This window comes from Neoarius graeffei, chromosome 2, assembly GCF_027579695.1.
Source record: "Neoarius graeffei isolate fNeoGra1 chromosome 2, fNeoGra1.pri, whole genome shotgun sequence".
NCBI classification, from domain to species: domain Eukaryota; kingdom Metazoa; phylum Chordata; class Actinopteri; order Siluriformes; family Ariidae; genus Neoarius; species Neoarius graeffei.
This window is the reverse complement of record NC_083570.1, coordinates 81769602-81792941: the sequence shown is the minus strand read 5'-3', so window position 1 is coordinate 81792941 and position 23340 is coordinate 81769602. Positions and strand designations below refer to the sequence as shown.

The 23340-nt window shown below is 38.4% G+C and overlaps 1 protein-coding gene across 1 annotated transcript in view; it reads right to left on the bottom strand.

The window, feature by feature from the left end:
• LOC132870011 (receptor-type tyrosine-protein phosphatase eta-like) overlaps window positions 1-22634 on the bottom strand; it is a 245813-nt gene extending 223179 nt beyond the window's left edge. The window contains exon 1 of the mRNA XM_060903556.1: window positions 22277-22634. Within this exon, the coding sequence (XP_060759539.1) occupies window positions 22277-22342 (66 nt within the window). The 5' untranslated portion in view covers window positions 22343-22634. The remainder of the gene's footprint in view (window positions 1-22276) is intronic.
• Window positions 22635-23340: the final 706 nt, after the last annotated feature.

Here is a 23340-nt window from a genome sequence, read left to right as displayed (position 1 = left end):
GACTAAAGCCCCTGTTCCAGCTGAAGAAAAACAACCCCAAAACATGATGCTGCCACCACCATGCTTCACCGTGAGGATGGTGTTCTTTTGGTGATGCGCAGTGTTGTTGTTTTTTTTGCCAAACATACCTTTTGGAATTGTGGCCAAAAAGTTCAACCTTGGTTTCATCAGACCATAACACATTTTCCCACATGCTTTTGGGAGAGTTGATGCATTTTTTTTGCAAAATTTAGCCAGGCCTGGATGTTTATCTTTGACCCTACCCCATAGTCCAGACATATGGAGAATACGGGAGATTGTTGTCACATGTAGTACACAACCAGCACTTGCCAGAAATCCCTGCAGCTCCTTCAGTGTTGCTGTCGGCCTCTCGGCAGCCTCACAGACCAGTTTTTGTCTTGTCTTTTCATAAATTTTGGAGGGATGTCCAGTTCTCGGTAATGTCACTGTTGTCCCATATTTTCTCCACTTCTTGATGACCGTCTTCACTGTGCTCCATGGTATATCTAATGCCGTGGAAATGTTTTTGTACCCTTCTCCTGGCTGATAGCTTTCAACAATGAGATCCTTTTGATGTTTTGTAAGCTCTTTGCAAACCCTGGCTTTTGCTGGAGGAGGCAACTGAGCAAATGTCTGAACTTTATTTGGGGTTAATCAGAGTCATTTTAATTGATGGCAGGTGTGAATCGAAAAAGACTGAATGCTGTAATTAAATCAAAAGGTGCTTCAACAAAGTATTAGTTTAAGGGTGTGCACACTTATGCAACCTGCTTATTGTCTCATCTCATCTCATCTCATCTCGTCTCATCTCATCATCTGTAGCCGCTTTATCCTTCTACAGGGTCGCAGGCAAGCTGGAGCCTATCCCAGCTGACTACGGGCGAAAGGCGGGGTACACCCTGGACAAGTCGCCAGGTCATCACAGGGCTGACACATAGACACAGACAACCATTCACACCTACGGTCAATTTAGAGTCATTCATATATATATATATATATATATATATATATATATATATATATATATATATATATATAAAGTGTGTGTGTGTGTGTGTGTGTGTATATATGTATGTATGTTTTACAGGGAAATACACCATTCGTATTTTTCTTATGAGCTACATCCGGGACATGGAGATCCAAAACCATGACATAAATCTCTGTATGTCACTCATGAAGAAATCGATGAATTGTTTTGATAAATTTGGGTACTTTTTATTTGTGAATTTGTCCATATAATAAAAAGAAAATCGCACATTGGGGGCGGCACGGTGGTGTAGTGGTTAGCGCTGTCGCCTCACAGCAAGAAGGTCCTGGGTTCGAGCCCCAGGGCCGGCGAGGGCCTTTCTGTGTGGAGTTTGCATGTTCTCCCCGTGTCCGCGTGGGTTTCCTCCGGGTGCTCCGGTTTCCCCCACAGTCCAAAGACATGCAGGTTAGGTTAACTGGTGACTCTAAATTGACCGTAGGTGTGAATGTGGGTGTGAATGGTTGTCTGTGTCTATGTGTCAGCCCTGTGATGACCTGGCGACTTGTCCAGGGTGTACCCCGCCTTTCGCCCATAGTCAGCTGGGATAGGCTCCAGCTTGCCTGCGACCCTGTAGAAGGATAAAGCGGCTAGAGATAATGAGATGAGATGAGATCGCACATTGGCTTGAAGATCTGAAGTTTATCTTCTCGTATTGAAAAACTCACATTTTTCATATGAAATACACTGCAGATTTGAGTGGCAGATCTGGGTGACATATTTTCCAATATTTCACTCCAATGACGTCACTCCCAGTATTTTACCACTGACTGGATGTGCATTGTCAAAATAGCAAACTGGTTCAAAATTAAAATTCTGATTTTGATTAACTTGCATATTTTTTATGGACGTGTCCATAAAATATAAAGAACATTACACGGTGGCACAAAAATATGAAGTTTATCTTCATGTGTTGAAAAATATGTCACTTGTTTGCTTCGCTCACTTGTGATATATCCATTTACCATTCGAAGATAAACTTAACATTGTGTAATATCCTCTCTACTGTATATATATAATTATAGAGTTGACCTTATAACTATTTGAGACACAAAAACCCCTGAACTCATAATTTTCATTTCTGTTATTAAAACGATTGTATATGAATGATATCAGCAGTACAGGAGTCCAGGACTTATTTTTGATTGATAGAGACACAGATGATGTATTTTCGTCATTAATGTTAAGAGTCATCAATTATGCATGTAAATATTTAATAGCAATAGGATTTACTTTGTTATAGCCAATTACTTTAAATAAATAAATAAATAAATAAACCCATGGATGGCGTGGCTCAATGCCCTTCCATTATATAGAAACGAAGCCAAAATTTCTCTCCCATGTTGTCAAATTTGGAGCCAGAGTTAGCATAGGAGGGCTTCACTGCTGCTATCTGGAACTAGAGTCTGCACAGTTGAGACAAGAGTTGAAGACAACTACATCTACACATTTGGTAGGCCTGCCCCCTTCTCCCAATACTAAGGTACAGCGCAATGCCAAGGCTGTCAATCACTTTATTGTCATTGCCACATCTTCTTAGGATAGAGTAGAATAATGTTTTAAAATTTAATTTCTGAGGGGAAAAGTGGTTGCTTCACTTTTTTCAAGGCATTACGCTGTCCATGTTTATTTATTTATTTTTTACAATCATTGGTTATAGCCAGCCACATTCTCAGCTCATACAGATGCTATCTGGTCTGTGTTTCCATTAATATCGCCAATACCCAACTTGTAGAGGTCTACAGCAAGAATGATTAATATGTCATTGTACCCTACACTCAGAAAATAATCAGACCCCCCATCCCTGACATTTCACTCACTTCATTACATCCGAGCATTGTGGCCTGTCCCAAATGGTGCATTTGTGGTCTCAAGATCATCTTTGCATTTCTGCAACGTTGGTGAGGATGTCATCCCATTTTGAATTTTCGACTTTAAAAGTGCTCAATTTAAGCAGCATTAGGGTTAGAACTTATGTAAGATATTTATTCATTCATTCAAGTGATTAAAGAATGTGATCAGTTACACCTATAGCCTACCTCTCAGTTTATATGAAGCTACTGATTACACTATCATCATGTGAGTTTAACAATGTGCTCTTGTGCAATTCTGTCTTTTTGGAGAAGAGATGACAAAAATGAATTTTTCATTAGTCACTGAACTTGTGACTCATAACATTATTATTTCTTGCTCATACCTTGTAGAAACACAACTATTTGAGTGAGTAATGACACTAATGACACTAAGTTAATGAATTTCAGCTAAATGGCAAGCCAGTGAATGCAATCAGCTGAATTTGCCACGATATATCATATGAATTTGTTAACGTGTGAGGAATGTGATCAAGTCTTGAAGACAGTGTCCAATGCTCACTTTTACGCCCACAAGCCTTCTAACTGTCGCACATCAAAGAGCAGACTTAGAGAAGGACCACAGGACTTAGGGCATCATGTGGGACAGGCCATACTCTAAATTAGATCAATTAATTATTCTTTTTCTTTTACATTCTAAACCATTTTTTGTAGTTTAGCAGAAATAAATTTAATCACTTTATTCTGTAACAAAAAAAATGAAAAAGAGAAGGTTTCTGCATACAGTCTTAATCAGTGTTGGGTAAGTTACTTTAAAAATGTAATTCGTTAGTTACAAGTTACCTTGTTTAAAATGTAATTGTAGTGTAACTTTTTCAATTACTTTTAAAAAGTAATGTAACTAGTTACTTTTGGATTACTTTTTAATTACTTTAAGGTTTTAATGAATATTGACCCATGTTCACCATTTAATTTTTGAAAACCGACAGTGTGAACCTTAAAGCAGTACTAAGCTGAGAGGGAATTGCTGACAAGCAATCACAGGAGGTCCATAAGAGATGCTTGCACCGTGCATGTGATTCTCAGACTCCTGTCATAGGGGCCATACTCTTCTGTTCCTCCCCTAGGCTCTACTGTTTTCACAGTTTGCAGACTACACAAGCAGGTTCAGAAACCACTTTCCCACAGCGGTCACCTTATTGAACTCTTCCCAAAGACCAGTCTTTCGTTCCCCTCTATCCACACCTTACCATCCATATACTGTTCCTCTTCAATTCACATCTGTATAGCCCTATCTACAGTGGTATAGGATTACCTGTATAATGATTCCATCTGTATTCATCACATTTATTTATACCATGCTATTTTTCATTGCCCTGTGCATTGTACTGCCATAACTACATTGTACATACTCTGCGCATACATGCTCTGCACATATAACCATCTTTACTTACACTAGCTGTAAATAACGGCATTTTGTCTCTAAATACTGCATTATGTGCAGTCTGCACGTGTTGCACTTGATTAGATGCCAAACTGCATTTCATTACTTCATACATGTGCAATGACAATGAAGTGTTCTACTTTAATCTAGTAATAAATAACCAAAGTGAGACTTGTACATCACATTTTATTTTTCTTGTTTTTCTCTTTGCTTGTAAAATGAAACATGGCACAATACAGCCCATCAAGAATTAAGACTGACGATGGGTAGTCAGTCATTGAACATTTAAGAGTCAATGGAATGTTGATTACAAAAAAATACAATAAACAATAAACACATTCAAGTGAATGGTAGTAGCCTAGCACATAGCTAACTAGGGAAACGACATGTGTGCTTAACCGTTGTTGTGATATATGACAGTGAATCAATCGTACATCATTATATTATGTTGCCCACTGGGATTAATAACAACGATGGTATGTAGGTGGGTGTCAGTTGTTCTAGAGCTGGTAGTTCAACATATTTCATCAGCATAGCCTACCTTGCTGTTAATGTGCTTACAACCTCAAAATGAATGCCTTCTGATCGGAAATAAACCAGTGAGTTGCACTTACCTCTAAATGTTTCCTTAGGTTTGACATAGACTGCTTCGACATGGACAACTTCTTGATGGCCGGCAAACACTGCTTGCATTGGACAGTTAAATTTGAGCCATTTTCAGTGATGTAGATGAAATGCTTCTTAAATTTCCAATGCTTGAAGGCGTCTGACATGACTGCTGCCAGGGCCGTAACCAGGATTTTTCAAATACCGAGGTCAAACATTGCGATACATCTTATTTGCCAAAAAAAAATGTCCTAATATGGTGACTTTTCATACATTTTGGAAACGAGTCAAAATCACAAGCCCAACAAGATGAACATGTACATAGGTGAACATGTTTATTTTAACAATTTCAAAACTGCACGATCACAAAAGTATTTTGTGTATGTGTGTGCGTGAGTGAGTGAGTGAGTGTGGGTGAGTGAGAGAGAGAGTGTGAGAGTGAGTGAGTGAGAGTTTGAGTGAGTGATGGAGTGTGTGTGTGAGAGTTTGTGAGTGAGTGAGAGTTTGAGTGAGTGATGGAGTGTGAGTGAGTGTGAGTGAGTGAGAGTGACAACGCAATCTAGCCGAGCCTGAATGGACTTCAATTGCTTTTTAAAAAATATCTGCCCTTTTCAATAGCAAAATACTAGACGGTTATTGGACAAAACCGACTAAAACGCTCCATTCGGAGACTGAGCCTCACTGGAGATGGGAGTCAATAAGAGGGGCGGGACAAGACTTCCCGAGAGGAGGCTCATCTCCAGCTGCTGATTGGAGGAGGAGCTGTGAACGCGGCTGGGCTGCTCATGATTGACAGAAAGCAGTCAGAGGCGGTACATCATGTTGTAAATAAAATGTGAACATAATAAGTTTGCTACCCGTTTTCATTTCCGTTCGAAAATACAACCAATGATCAAAACAATAGTGTCTTGTGTTCACGTTAGCCTATAGTCTGGTAAGTTAGCAAAATAGCTCAAGTCTCGTCAGCACCCAATAACTTCATAAACAACAGGTCACGACTGTCCAGCCTTTTCTGATCTGAAACGCACCAAATCACATCATCGAGAGAGAGAGAGAGAATAAAAGAGTTTGTGCCGCCTGGAAAACCAAAATCCTATCTAGCTAAGTGGCTTCGACTGTTGTTGCTTGAAATGCTAATTAAAATTGCACTGTTAATGATCATAAGCATTCCGGCACATAGCTGTCAGTGACCGGCAAAATTAACTCACCTTCTTCCCTCTTTCTTTTTCTCTCACTTGTTGACTTTCCAGAGCTGAGTTTGGTTTGTTTTAGTGTAGTAGACTTCTTCATCTTATGTCAATTTTCAGATTCCACGACTAATTGACAAACTGCCTGGCTGCGGAGTCGGACCTTGATGAGACACTTCTCAGCTCTTGTGTATCCCGCGGTGCTTAGCTGACTATCGCGAGGCTGCCGGATATGAAATGTTTCCAATGTCGGATATTTCAGCTTCGTTTAAAAATGATTATGTGGACTTTATTTTTAGACAAACAAATGAGAACAGGGGGATGCAAGCTGAATTTAGAATTTTCCACCGATCAAAGTCAGAACGATTTTCATCATATATTAATTTCACATTTCTGAGTGAAAAAAAAAACTGTGGGAAAAAAATGCCGAGGACATGAGCTCGGTGTCCTCAATGGTAGTTACGGCCCTGACTGCTGCTTGAGCTGAACTGAACCGCGCGCTTCTTGCTGCTCTAGTGCTCAAGCACAGAAACAGAGTGGCGCTGCTGCTGGCAAACATGATAGGAAAACCCAGGACAGACAAGGAGCCGTGGCGGGAAACGGCAAAATTATGCGCAAAGCAATAAAAATATCCTTGCTCATGTCGCAAAGGTTTTTGATTTTCAAATGTAACTAAAATTGTAATTCTCAATATTTCCATAAGTAACTGTAACTGAGTTACATATTTTCCTGTTGTATCTGTAACGAATTACAGTTACACTTTTTTTGTAATTAAATTACGTAACGTCGTTACATGTAATTCGTTACTCCCCAACACTGGTCTTAATATTATAAAACTAATTAATTTGATGTTTAAATAGGGCCAAATTCTCCAGTACCGAACACATCCCCATTTGTACAACAGTAGAGCTCTTTGCATCCACCAGTCACATGATCATTATGCAAATATGAAATGCCAAAACCTGATCTTAGACATCTATAAGGTCTAAGATTTATAAGATCTTAATTAATAATAAACATTTCCTAGCACAAGCATGTGCTAGAAAACATTCATCTCGTGTGAGTGCTTTGTGACAGTAGATGGCGCTGTTGAGCTTCAGACTGCAGCTGACACGTGAGAATCAAGAAACAGGAAAATGCTTTAAATCCCATTCTCATTATCTCTAGCCGCTTTATCCTTCTACAGGGTCGCAGGCAAGCTGGAGCCTATCCCAGCTGACTATGGGCGAAAGGCGGGGTACACCCTGGACAAGTCGCCAGGTCATCACAGGGCTAATGCTTTAAATATTACCTAATATTTAAAGTATATAAAATATACAAATATAAGATAAAAATATAATATTTTCTCTTTCAGGTCCGTTATCTTCTTCCTTCACATTCCACAGTGTTCAATCATATTTTCTACTTTATGTTTATTGCGAGGCATAATATTGAACTCCAAACATTCACATAAGTAGCCCTGGATGATCAGAGTAACTTTGTGACCTTCTGATCAAAGATGCTCCACCACAAAATACATTTTTTTATAGTCTCCCATTAAGTTTATCTGAAAGACATGCACCGCACTTATTTCCTGGCCCACTTTCCATCGAACAATGATGTCAGCTCTCACACTACAAAATTGATCTTACTGGCCTGATAGCTGTAGCTATCCTGGTTTGATTTCAAAGGAAACCTCTAAATCAATCAATCAATCAATCAATCAATCAATCAATCAATCAATCAATCAATCAATCTCTTATATAAACTCCAATGGCATATAAAAAAATCAAAAGTTATCAATGTTCTAAATTACTTACCTGTGGTTTCAGCTTGTACGTTCTGTAAGAGAGAGAGAGAGAGAGAGAGAGAGAGATCAACATAATGATCCAGAACATCAGTGGGTGTAATCAAAAAATTAAAGTATACTTTTATAAATTAGACTGAACTTAATATATCAAATTCGGAAACCATTGGCCTAATGGTTAGAAAAGCAGCTTTGGGATCAAAAGGTCATTGGTTTGATTCCCTGGACCAGCAGGAATGGCTGAAGTACCCTTGAGCAAGGCGCCTAACCCCCAACTGCTCCCCAAGCTGCTCTGGTTATGTTGTACGTCTCTCTGGATAAGAGTGTCTGCTAAATGCCATTATTATAATGTAATGTAATGCATGTAACATGTAAACTGCAGGATGTTACCCAGAAGCCTGAATTCCACAGTTAAACATTATATAAATAGCAACTCGCCTCATGTTAGCAATTATTTTGGCCTGTTTAGTATGCAGCAGGAGTATAAAAATTTAGACACTGCCATTTACTGGAAAACAACTCGTACAGATTTGCTGTTTGACTCCCACTATCCACTGAAACACAGTGAATAGACTACAAAACCACCAGGCTGAAAATGTGTCCATCAGCTGAGAGTCCAAGGTCAAGAAGTAAAAAACATCTGTCAAAACCTTTAACACCTTGTTGTACCAGTCAGTAGGACTGACTTGTAACAGTCACATTCACGTCTTTTTTTTATGACTGTGGCATGTTTTAACAAAATTACAGTGTTTTATAATGTTGGTATTTTCATAAGAATCTTGATGCAGAGCAGCACAAATGGAACAAAAGGGTTGAGTTTGAATGAATGCATTATTAAGAGGTGTGGTTAGGTGTGGAACAGTTGCAATCAAATCGAGTGTGTGCAGTGCAGCACAATGATGGTTTTGTAACGACAAAGGATTATGATATCCATCCATCCATCCATCCATCCATTATCTGTAGCTGCTTATCCTGTCCCACAGGGTCGCAGGCAAGCTGGAGCCTATCCCAGCTGACTATGGGCGAGAGGCGGGGTACACCCTGGACAAGTCGCCAGGTCATTGCAGGGCTAACACACAGACACAGATAACCATTCACACTTACGGTTAATTTAGAGCCACCAATTAGCCTAACCTGCATGCCTTTGGACTGTGGGGAAAACCGGAGCACCCGGAGGAAACCCACACGGACAACATGCAAACTCCACATAGAAAGGCTCAAACCCAGGACCTTCTTGCTGTGAGGCGACAGTGCTAACCACTACACCACGGTACCGTCCCGGATTGTGATATCATTTACACATTTCATATAGGATCTTACTGGCAGAAATAACAAGTTAGTTGACATACAACAAATGTGCCTTTAGTATTATGTTACTGGCCGTAGTTTGATGTCCCCTGCTCTATGGTGCATAATAGCATTAAATGATTCAAGGAATCTGGAGGCAATTTGCTTTGTAAAGGGTAAGGGTGCAAGCCTAATTTACCACAGAGTGTGCCTGTCCCCTCTGTCGCCAAGAGAAGACGTGGTGAATTTTGAAATGAAAAATATGATGACAACCCCATACTGTTGCATACATTAAGACCTGTTTGCAGGAAGAATGAGACAAAATAACATCTGAAACACTTCATCACTCGGTGCCTTCAGTCCCTAAACATCTTTTAAGTGTTGTGAGAAGGAATTATAACATTATGAAGTGGTAAATGCTTTACCGTCCTAACTTTTTTGAAAAGTGTTGCAAGAATTAAAAGTGAAATAAGTGTTTATTTTGAAAAAAAAAAATCACGAGGTAAAACATCAAATAATATGCTGTTGTATTGTTTTGAGTGCAATACAGGTCAAAGATTATTTACAAATCATTGTTTTCAACTGTCTAATTGCCCATAGATGTGAGTGTGAATGGATGTCTCTGTCTGTGTTAGCCCTACAATAGATTCAGGGGCTTCAAAGTTTGGGAGAATAGCAGGGTACAAATAATTTACAGCAGGGTGCAAAATGGTAAAATGTTTGCCAGCGGCAGACATAATGTACGCAAAGCGTGCAGGGGGGGTTTCAAAGGGGGGTGCTCCTCCCGTTGGGCACGGAAAATTTTATGAAATGCACTGAGAAATGGTGGCCTCTGGTAACTTTTAACAGTGAAAATAAAGGGTAATCAATACTATTTGGAAACTTGAAATATGAAACCATACCTCAGTCATTTTATCAAATTTCAGAAATATTTGCAAACAAACACATAAAAAGTAGTCCGATTGAAATCCACATATGGATGATATAATAATTTTAAGTCTGATGTGCACTTTGACTAAGCCCATGTTTACATTAGACCGTATCAGCGGATCATCAGATTAACGTTTTTAAAACGATTAGTGTGCACACAGCAACACCAATACACAATTTGCATGCACACAGCAATACCAATACACGGATACGCTCGGCTCCGCAGGCATCCTGCGCTCCAAATCACTCCGCCCTGAACAGCGAGTGCCCTCTGGAGGGTGCGCACTCTGGCCTTGCGCAGCTCACAGAGCACGCGAGTGAAGTGCACAAGCTGTGATTCGGGACTGAGCCGCTGTGTGTGAGATCCCAGCGCATATCACTTACCACTTGCAAGTGGAAGGATGGCAAGCCTAAAGACAATCATAACTACACAATGGGCAGTATTTGCATCAGTATTTGCAGTATTTTCATACTTTTATACTCTTTAATGAAAGGTGATACAAGGCGGAAGTCCGCGCCGTTTTTCAGCAGTCGCGTCACATGACCAACGCCAGCGAATCAGGAAGGTGGATGTCACAGTGACGTTGTCCAATGACGACGCCAGCTAGAGCTCAGCACAGCGTATCCGCGTATCTTCGTATTCTCAATGTTTACACAGCACCGGAGCTGACACGATCTGGATTGAATACGTGGACCCTGGCGGATTCCCGTTTCCTGGCGTTTCCAGGCGGTTTAATGTAAACGGACAGTGCATCCGCGAAGAAAACGAGACAGATACATTCTAATGTAAACTTGGCCTAAGCTAAGGTGACAAGTTTCTCCAGATTCTCTAATACTATTGAAGAATATGGTGAAATCTTGAATACAGACGAAGAACAAAACAACTTCAATTATAATCAAAATGTTTATTTTTTGGCAGTCAATAAACTGTTACATAAAATGCAGCTACATCTACTTCATCAGCTGACTTCATCGTTATTAAAAAACAGCAGCTAGCAGCACTCATTGACAGTCTCAGCATTTCTACTGAAAATAACTTTTATCCAAATCTCATCAACCTAATCATGTAGGGGCCTACTGAATAGAAATTATATAAATCTAGTTATTTAGTGCGGGTTAGGCACAACAAATATTATACGAGTGTGTGTGTATATATATATATATATATATATATATATATATATATATATATATATATATATATATATATATATAGAGAGAGAGAGAGAGAGAGAGAGAGAGATGCAAGTACGAATTTTTCATGGGGCGGGATGGTTTGGAACAGGTCATCTAAAATTGGGATAACATTTACCCGGGACGGGTATTTGAGGCGGGTCGTCTAGCTTAAGCTTGATTAGCGTTGTTACGCACGCAGTTTGTTTTTTCGAGCAGCTGTCAAACGCAGAGTCAACTTTACGATCTGCGATTATAATGTCTTAAGCAAGGCTGAGAAATGGTGGACTAAGACGTATTTATTTTTCTATATCAACACAATGACAGAATACATTTGCGTTCAAAACGTACTTACCTTTCCCTCTAGACCTTTTTAGCCACGCATCCAGCATGGAGCCGCTTGCAACTCTCTTCGTCGCCATTTGTGAGTCACATGATGGTATGAACCATTCACAGTCCATGGAACACTCTAAGCCAATCAGAGTACGGCTTACATATGGCACAAGGGGCAGTAATGGCTGCACTCATGTCAAGGATGTAAACAAAGTTGACGCGGCAACGGACATACATGACATAGTGGATGTAATTTACGTTCACAACTTTTTTTCCCGTCAGAAATATTTAATATTAAATTTTGTGACTCGACTGACAATAGCCGGCGGCATAACAAGCCACAGACGGCGATTTGCCGCCGGTGACCGGCTACTTTTGAGACCGCAGTAGATTGGCAATCTGTTCAGGGTGTACCCTGCCTTTCGCCCAAAGTCAACTGGGATTGACTCCAACTTGATGCAAGACTCTAATGAATGTTGATTTCACTTGCTCTAGCCCACCCACGACCCTGAGGGAAAAACAGTATAGATTCCAATAATTGTGGCATGTTTAATATATACACAGCTATTCCACAAAACCGAGTCATACATGAGCTGACAGCCGATGAGGCGCGTAACGCTGAGTTCGCTATAAGCCATGAGCTTGAATGGAATAATTGTTTTATTCTGTCCACATTCACTGGATTTTGAGAAACAGAGCATTTCTATTTTTATTTTTTGCAAAGTCGATAAATAAAAATATTATACAAAACGTCCAACAAAATAATTTCCGCTTAGAATGTAAACAAACCAGCAAAATGACAGTAGCAATTTGTGAAAAAAATGCAATAATAATAATTATTGGAAAATTAAAAAAAGATACATTTTTACCATAAAATAATTTCATTCCATATTTTGTTGCTTTTTTGTATTTTGGGGGGTTTTGATTTTGAGTAGAGTTTTTATTTCGTCCTTGGTTGGTTCAGCAACATGCTCTGCCATTTTGTTTTTTTCTATTCATGGTATATGAGCTGATAGCCTAGTCATGGAATAGCCAATCAGATTGCTCATATCCAGTGAATGTGGATGGAATATATATATTTATTCTATCCACATTCACTGGATATGAGCAATTGCACGCTCTGATTGGCTACTCTACTCCTATGATATCAGCTCATATACCATGAGTAGAGAAAAACAAAATGGCGGAGCGCATCAAGTCAGATATATCACTTTGTTGTCAAGTATTTAAAAGAAACAGAAATAGCTAAAAGAATACAGGTTTTTCCCCCAATATGAAAAATATAATTCATCGATATCCTCATGAGTGACATATTGAGAATTATGTCCTGGATGTAGTTCATCCGGAAAAAAAAAAAAAAAAAATATATATATATATATATATATATATATATATATATATATATATATATATATATATATCTCCCCCTTAGAATAAACTTACTTTAATTGAAAGACGTATTTATTTCACCCTTTCAGTGTGAGATTTGGCTAATTAACCACATGTTTTTAATAATTACTTTTTCATAAACTTTACAAAGAGCAGCAATAATTCTGGAATTGAATGTTGTCACTATGTCTTAACCCATCAAGTTTGTGGTGTCAGCAACTCCAAACCCTCTTTAATTTATATTTATGAAAATTTCTAACACAGATTTCAATGGGGGCGGCACGGTGGTGTAGTGGTTAGCGCTGTCGCCTCACAGCAAGAAGGTCCTGGGTTCGAGCCCTGGGGCCGGCGAGGGCCTTTCTGTGTGGAGTTTGCATGTTCTCCCCGTGTCCACGTGGGTTTCCTCCGGGTGCTCCGGTTTCCCCCACAGTCCAAAGACATGCAGGTTAGGTTAACTGGTGACTCTAAATTGACCGTAGGTGTGAATGTGAGTGTGAATGGTTGTCTGTGTCTATGTGTCAGCCCTGTGATGACCTGGCGACTTGTCCAGGGTGTACCCCGCCTTTCGCCCGTAGTCAGCTGGGATAGGCTCCAGCTTGCCTGCGAACCTGTAGAAGGATAAAGCGGCTAGAGATAATGAGATGAGATGAGATGAGATGAGATTTCAATGGTTCTCTGCTCACATGTTTTCAGGAAAACTGTTTTGGGGGCATCAAACAATGAAAAGTAAATACCATCATCACAAAACATGAAGGTTAGACGACATGAATCCACTTTACTACACAACTCTTCAATTCGGATTCACAAGTTTTACATTTTTCTTTACTCCTCAGCTTTTCTGTCCAAACAATGTAATTTCCTATATGTGTACCAGTTTAATTTAAATTCAAATTCTTTTAAAGCAAAGGTTTTTTTCTTTTTTATTCGAAGCTACTGCAGAGTACACAGTTTCATGGTTTTGCCTTTAACTCTTTACCCCTTAAAGCAGTTGCTACAGCTACCCTTGTATATGTACATACTGTTCACCCTTAGAATATATTTACAAGAAAAAAAAAGTCTAAAGACAAGGTTTTGACAAGGTTTTAGACAAGGCGTCATATGTCGTCATTATGTGATATACACAGGGTCATCATATGTAGTCATTAAGGGGTAAAGAGTTAAAACAACCACATGCACTGTGTTGCAGCTGTCAAAAGCCATAAAAATGTTATTCTGATTTAGTCTAAAACCATTGCATATGTATAAGACATTGGTACTGTAAGTAAAGAAAAAGTGCCAGTTATATTCATATGGTGAAACTAAGCACTACATAGCCATCAATATTTTAGTATATGTAAATAGGCTAAAAAAAGATATGGTTGGTTTCACATACAGAGAAAAAAATAAAGAGGCCCGACTCATAAGCTTCCTCATATTACCGTAAATTGCATTGTTACTGATTTTCCTATTAATCATATAGACATTAGGTGAATCGTGAAATGAGCGTTATGTTTCAACCAGCTACCTGAAATGTATTGCCACTGAGAATAGTGCACTGTGGGTGAAACTGTCCTTTTATGAATGTCTAGAAGCAGTCTGAATCAATAAACCTATATTCATTAAACAACAACAACAAAAACCGTCTGTGATGGAGGTTCAACACTCCAAATTTCAGTAGTTTTTACCACATCAGATGTTCCTACCACTGGGAACAGTTCCATAATCTAAATGGAAAACTCATCAGTACAACCTTGTTGGCATGATATACTATCAGATAAGCATGAAAATGAGGAAGGCACATAAAAGTATTTTCATTGTTTCAGCACAATAAAAACATTCCAAATCAAGTCAAAAGCGATTCTTCTTCTTTTTTCTTGATATTTTGACATTTGTTACTTCTGTGTCTTGTACACTCATGTCTGTAGTTACTGTAGCCTCGCCTGTTCCTTGTTTCACCCCTCTTTTTAGGCGTCATGTTTCTGCTCTGTTCCTTGAGAAGTCATGCATATGTAAATCTGCAGTGCTGAGCTCTGTTATAGAGGACTTTATTTCCTTGTTCTTTCATCACACTATGTGCCTATCTGGACCCTGATTATTGATATGCCAGTGATAAACTTGTCTGCCTGTTCCTTGACCCCAGCGTTAATGAACAATGCTTCAGTAAAAAATAATATTACAAAGACTCTCTCCTCTTAACTGATACAGTTCTGAGAATGCATGTTGCTTTAAATATATAACCAGAAGCACACATTTCCCGATATGAATGACGTTGGATTCCATGTAAAACAATCTTTTACAAGGTTTTATGCAAAGCAGTGCAGCATTCTGTCAGACTTCAAATGCCCACATTATAGGTTCCTGAGTATCTGTTCTGCCCAGGCAAATGCCAATATGGAAATAGAAAAACAGCTTTGTCTTCATACCCCAGGAACAGATCAAACTCACAATGCAACTACTAAAACTAAACTATTGAAATTAGGCCCTGGCTGGTCTTCTAAGTCCTAGCATCTAATCCAGAAGGCCATGCCACACCACTGCTGTACTCAATCCACTGGCTTTTTATATCAGACTTAAACCCTTATATTTGCTATCAAAACCAAAAATGCCCAGCGGACTCTTCTAAGACAGACTTTAGACCATCCTTTTCAATTAGTAGCTAAACTGGCAATTACCATGCATATTAGAAATAACAGAAAGAGAATAACTAAAACCACACCATATTGTTAATCTGATCACACATTCAGTTCCAGTAGGCACTTAATCCTGGTCAGGGTATTGCATATTTATATACCGTATTGAAGAAGAAGAACCCTTTATTTGTCACATATACTTTACAGCACAGTGAACTTATTTTCTTCGCACATCCCAGCTTGTTAGGAAGTTGGAGTCAGAGCACAGGGCCAGCCATGATATGGTGTCTCTGGAGCAGAAAGGGCCTTGCTCAAAGACCTAACAGTGGCAGCTTAGTAGTGCTGGGGCTTGAACCCTCAACCTGTTGATACAGTATCTCAGAGCCTTAACCATATTGTATTAGTTATTTTCTGAAGTTAACTGATAACTGAGCACTGACTTCTGTTCCTAGCATTGCCTTGTTAGTATCATCTTAAGACTTTAGATGACTTGTACTTGCATAAGCCCGTGTTTTTTTTTTTCAAGTAAACAAGCAAGTCAACAGAATAGCAAATCTGCCAAGTAAATGTAAAGCAAGATCTTGGAATTATAAGGTTAGATCTGATTTTTCTGACAAATAAGAGTTGGTGGTATGTGAGAAGTTTTACATCAAAATATTGCTACGATGTTTTTTTAATTCAAAGTTAAAAATATCTGATTTTTATTATGAGGATGATAGCTCAATATCCAAAAAAAAGTATCCTTTATTATCCAGAGAATTATCTGTAAAATATAAATGTAAATGTACATGCAAATGCAGCAATGGGAGGAATCGTACATTAAATCTGCAATGTCAATAAGTGTTTTAATATATATATATATATATATATATATATATATATACACTCTTAAAACGAATGTGTTGGAAATCAACACATCTTTTGTGCAAGTTTAATTTCAACAAGAGTTGTGTTATATTTCAGAAATGTTTAACACCAAAATTGCACAAATAACAAATAATGTGTTAAAATGAACAAAAGTTCTGTTGTCCCAATCTGGACATAGAGATGTGTTAAAAAACAACGCAAGTTGTGTTATTTTCAACACATGTGTTTTAAGAGTGTAGATAGATAGATAGATAGATAGATAGATAGATAGATAGATAGATAGATAGATAGATAGATAGATAGATAGATAGATAGATAGATAGATTATTTTTTCAGGGTAGGCAGCTTAAAAGTAAAACAGAGATAAAATTCCATTATGCAGTGACACAAAGCATAATGAGGTTTGTCCTTCACCTGTCACCCATTAAAGTTCAACAAAGGCAACAAGTCTTACACTTGCTACACCCACAGACGCCTTTTTACACTTTGACATATTAAATCTATTAACTTATTGGTCTTAGCACTTGCACCTCTACCCAACAAAGTGCCAAACAATCAAGCATGAGAAAAATAGCAGGAAAGAAATGCAGACGAGATTTTTATCACACACCCCAGTGACTCCAAATCATCAGTTCAGAGAGGTGCACTAAAGGGCACTTCTTTCTCCTGAACTGACACAGTTTTACTGTTCTTTCTTCCTGAATACCACTGAAAATTAAGCAGTGCAACCTCAACCTAAGATAATGGCATCCTGTAATTTAAAAAAAAAGCTGAGGTGTGCTTTTTCACTCAAGAATACATTTCATTAGAAGACACCTTTATCTAAAGTTTTTATCTTGCTTCTTACATATAAAGCCCTTCGTAACCTTGCTCTGCTCTACCTCAGCAAACTCCTGACCCCTTACCCCCCCTCTGACTCTCTCAGGTCTTCTACCAATAATCTCCTTGCTGTCCCATGCACCTGACTTTCGACCCTGAGAGGTAGGTTCTTCAGTGCCATAGCCCCAAACTCTGAAACTCTCTTCCTCAATCACTCTTTGACTACTCTTCTTTCAAATCTAAATTAAAGACTTTTCTTTTCAGTGAACACTTGTCTTCTTCTTTTACTGCTTAATCTGTTTTTTTCCTCCTTCCCCTACACTGTCAGAAATAGGAGTACAGTCGGAGTCTATTTCTGTCCCCCAAGGTACAATCTACACTAACGTACCCCTTAAGGCTCATTATTGGACCTCAGGGTAACTATTTGTACCGTTTTAGGGCCAAAAAGATACATACCTGTTATATAAAGTGTATAAATAAGTACATTAGAGGGTACTGCTCCAGTGACGAGCTGTTGTACCCCTAAAGGGAGAATAATTTACTTTATTTTCTGAGAGTGTATGTAAAGCGACCTTGGCATTGTGAAAGGCACTATATAAATGAATTATTATTATTATTATTATTATTATTATTATTATTATTATTATTATTATTATTTCATAATAAGGATACAAAGAAGGCATAGAGCTGAGGAGTTGAGAGTTCTGACATTTGAACTCTTTTGATCACTTACTCAGAACCTAAACCTGAAGCTACCATTTGCTGTCTACTGCATATTACTTTGCTTTACATACTTACTTCTGACATAGAAATGACCACTGCTACTTACACACACACACACACGAGGGGAAGCCAAAAAGTTCTCAGACAAATTGAAATAAATCTTTATTTATGAAAATAACAAAGCTATTTCTCTACATATCCTACATTTAATTCTAAACACTTCTGCAAGCAATGTTTCCATCAGAGAATTACTTCTTTGTATTCCTTTTTTTAATTCTTTTGAATTCCTTTTGAAATTATAAGGTCTGTCTGAGAACTTTTTGACTTACCCTCATATATATATATATATATATATATATATATATATATATATATATATATATATATATATATTAGGGTGCCTCAGTTGCCCTCACTTTCATAAAATCTGATGCATTTTTGTTTGGGTGTTCCTTTTCACCAATAAAGACATCCTGTAAAATTTTTTGACCATATTCAAAAGTCTAATGGTGGCACCATGAGGTTCATTTTTTGCAAAAAACGCTTATTTTATGTTTTTGCGTAAGGTTTGAATCACAATGTTGGACTCCATTTATTGATTTCTTGTGAGCCAGAGATCATGTTAAGAACCTTTGCAAGGGATTGAGAAGCATTAATGTGATTCATAATACATTTGTATTGTTTAAAAGTAGTTGAACAATGATTCAATGAACAACTAAAACTCAAACTGTGCTTGATAATATATTTAGAATATGTACTAAAAATGTGTATCTAAGATATTTGGTATACTCTATAAGGTGCCATAATGTTTCATGAAAAGTGATCGAAATTTTGTCATAAAAGTCATAAAATAGCAGCTTTTTCCATAACTTTGAGCTTCTGGTGCCACCATTAAACTTTTGAATTTTGTTAAAATATTTCACCCAGTGTGTTTTCTTACCAAAAGGAACATAAAAACAAAAATGCATCATGATCAGAGGAACTTTTCATTTTTAGGGGGCAACTGATGCACCCTCGTCTCCATGGGTTTCCTCCGGGTGCTCCGGTTTCCCCCACAGTCCAAAGACATGCAGGTTAGGCTAATTGGTGGCTCTAAATTGACCGTAGGTGTGAATATGAATGGTTGTTTGTCTCTGTGTCAGCCCTGTGATGACCTGGTGACTTGCCCAGAGTGTACCCTGCCTTGTGCCCATAGTCAGCTGGGATAGGCTCCAGCTTGCCTGTGACCCTGTAGAACAGGATAAGCGGCTACAAATAATGGATGGATATATATTCTATCCACATTCACTAGATATGAGCAATTGCGCGTGCTAATAGACTACTCTACTACTAGCATATCAGCTCATATACCATGAATAGAGAAAAACAAAATGGTGAAGTGTGTTGATGAACCAATCAAGCACAAAATAAAAACTCTACTCGAAAACAACCCCCCCAAAATTGTTCTCAAGTATTTAAGAGAAACAGAAATAACTAAAAAAATATCGTTTTTTGTTGTTGTTTTTTCCACAGTATCTCCTGTTCCACACTCCAGCCCAGTCAGTGGCAGTAATGCACCTTTAAGTTGGTTTGCCAACCACCAAAATACCCTAAAGAAGAATAAGAAAAAAATACAAAAAAGTAACAAAATATGGAATAAAAGTATTTGATGGTAAGAATGTATTTGTTTTTTATTTTTCAAGAATTATTATTATCGCATTTTTCACAAATTGCTACTGTCATTTTGCTGGTTTGTTTACATTCTATGCGGAAATTATTTTGTTGGACATTTTGTATAAAGTTTTTATTTATCAAATTTGCAAAAAATAAAAATAAAAATGCTCTGCTTCTCAATGTGGATAGAATAAAACAGTTATTCCACTCAATCTTGTCATACATGGCTTATAGCCAACTCGGTGCTATGCACCTCGTCGGCTATCAGCTCATGTATGACTCTATTTCATGGAATAACTGTTAAATAAATAAATAAGTGTGTGTGTGTCTGACATATGTGCAGTTCTATATATTCCTCTCTCTTAGTTAGTTCAATGCTCTGATGATGAATATCAGGAGAAAGCTCTATTCCAAACTTCTCCTTCAGTAGCAGGGCGTTCCTATTACGTTCTTGTACAGTGTACCTATATGACATGAAATCCATCTTGCAGACAAATTTGGCATAAAATTATCCAGTGATGAATCGATTTTTACATTGAGCAGGCCTTAATGCTGCACAAATCCTGGTAGCATGCACCAGTTACATACACACTGATTTACGAAACATTTTCCCACCACAAGTAACAACTTCAGTTATCCCAATTTTAGCTTCTTTAAGATCAAGTGATTTTTTTTTATCTCAAAGTGTTTCCTGTTATCCTTAGGAAACAGTCTTATGTGCCTCTTCCTAAGAAAAAATACTTTCTATCAAACTATATTAATTTCAGTGCTTGTAGACTAAACAACCAAAACAGCCATTTGTATACATTATTATTATTATTATTATTATTATTATTATTATTTGACAGAAAGCCCTGTATATCCAGTTTGATGTTACTGGGAAATTATTATACTACATTCATTTGCAAGGTCATGAATCGGAAAGCAACCTCTGAATTAAAATGTTTCACTTCTCTTTTTTCGAAGTGCCTTTATATAACTTTCAACAATGGCCTATAGTGGCATAACCACTTCATATAATGCTTTACATTCCCTGAACTTAGCATTGTACAATTTCTACACATAGCAAAGACCAAAAAACCTTTAGAGTCATCAGTTTACAGCTTGGGGGCAAGCTAATAAGCAAGGTTTCTGAAGCTGGTTTATGAAGCTATTTACTTGCGCTACAAAATCTGGGTTACTTCACTTGAAACCTGTCTTTGAACACCACTATGAGTTATGTGACTTCTTATTATTTTTGTGCATTTGTGTTAAACATAATGCAAATACACAAACAACACTAGCACTTTTATACAACTAGTTTTAGCCTGGCCTACCATTGTACAGACACTTTTAGTTTCAATCTTCACTATGGCTCAGAAAGTGAATGTGAAAAATGTCTTAGCACAAACCTTTCACATGCTGCACAGTCTTCTAGTTCCATTGAATAAGAGTTTTGATGTTTGCATTCAGATGAAATGCATGATATGTTGTGCATGAACCTTATGTTTTTGTTGTGAACATATCCAGAACTTTTAAAATGTTTTGAAGCCGCACTTTCAATTGTAATTTCTGGCATTTTTAAAGCTCATTATAAATGTGATGATAAATAATCCATGTCACCTCTCTCAGGTCTGACAATCAAAACCTGTCTGTCCCACGTACTCGTCTAAAAACCCGTGGTGATCGTGCATTTGAGACAGTTGCCCCTAAATTGTGGAATGCCCTACCTATTCATCTCAGGTTGCTGTCTCTGTAAACTGTTTTAAAAGCCAGCTAAAGACACATTTCTTTAAACTAGCTTTTGGTTAACATTGTATACCTATTGCTACATTATCTGTGACTATGTCTCATTGTGTTATTATGTTACTGTGTTTTAGCCTTTTAATTTTTCTGTTATTGTGAAGCACTTTGTGACTGTTTTGTCTGGGAAAAGCACTATAAATAAATTTTACTTTACTTATAAAAGGAAAAAGGGCGGCACGGTGGTGTAGTGGTTAGCACTGTCGCCTCACAGCAAGAAGGTCCGGGTTCGAGCCCCGTGGCCGGCGAGAGCCTTTCTGTGCGGAGTTTGCATGTTGTCCATGTGGGTTTCCTCCGGGTGCTCCAGTTTTCCCCACAGTCCAAAGACATGCAGGTTAGGTTAACTGGTGACTCTAAATTGACCGTAGGTGTGAATGCGAGTGTGAATGGTTGTCTGTGTCTATGTGTCAGCCCTGTGATGACCTGGCGACTTGTCCAGGGTGTACCCCGCCTTTCGCCCGTAGTCAGCTGGGATAGGCTCCAGCTTGCCTGCGACCCTGCAGAACAGGATAAAGCGGCTAGAGATAATGAGATGAGATGAGATAAAAGGAAAAATACTGTATGTCGCATCCCATGCAAAAGATACATGTTGACATTTTTGCTGGTTTTCAAACCTTAAAGACAAGCCTGCTGGATTAAAACTAGTACTTTCTCAAGTAAGGGGGGAAAAAAGTCTGAAGTGACTGACTTTACCCTTATCATGAACAGTGATGGAGTTGTAGATGAATGTAGCCCTGTGCGCTACCTGGCGGAACAGGTGCACAGTTCAAGACTTAAACTTTTCACTCCATCGTTCACTAGTCCTTTTACCCGAAAAATACTGTCAAAGTTATTAGAAAATACAGATATCTACCTGATTAAGCCGACAGAAGCTGAAGAGAGTCACAAGGAGTAACATTCTTAACGAAAGCCAGGTCATGATGCCTGTCTCGGTCTCATAAGTCCCGTTAGAAGTTTGCTCCTGCTGCGAACTCACCTCCTTCTGTAAGGACGCTCCGCCTCGAGCGCAAGACAGTTCAAGTACTGGTAATGTTTTAAAAGTTCGCTAAAAATAATTAACAAATAGATCAACAATAAAAAAAGGAAATAAAAGAATACCAAAACTCGCAGCCACAAACCGTCCAAGAGAGTGTCAGGTATCACAGTGAGATAAAGGAAGAAAGTTGTTTGAATTTACAGCACTGGGTGGAGCAGCCATCGGGCACCAAGTAGTCACTAGTGATGGCCTGGTGGTGTGCAGTAGTTCTGCCTCCTCAGTCACAAGCCTACAGAGCTCACTATAGCACAATCATCTCTCTCTCTTTCTCTCTCAGTGTCTGCGGCTTTGACACAGCTAAAAAGGAAGTTAGGCCATGTGCATGCTGAAGAAAAAAAAACCCATTATTTTGAAAGACCACCAAGAATTACACCAATAATGACCTCTGTTTCAGTGCTGTGTTTTTTAATTTCATCCATATAGTAGCATCTATACCGTACCAGGGGTCCTCAAATTTCCAAGAAGGGTTATGATCACCGCACAGGTTTAATTTTAAGAGCAACAAGGCAATTATATACCACCAGGGGTTAAATTGGGATTGGTTATGTGGGGGGGCTCTGCCTCGTACCCGCCCCTGCCCCCGCCGCCCTGCCCCAATATACTTTTTGGAAAATAACCCTCTAATTTGATAACCATATCATATTGCACAGAGATATACACCTTATCTGTGTGTTGTAGGCCTATGTGTGTCTTGTAGTGCCCCCCTACACATTATGGCAGTTTGAATGTAGATTGGTTGGCCAATGTAACAGATTGTACAGGTTGTTGTACATTGGTTTGAAGGAAATGATTAGTGGGGGGTCTGGGGGTCCTCCCCCAGAAGTTTTTTATTATCATACATGTTATTTGCTGAATTCTGGTGCATTTTAATAAGTTGTTAG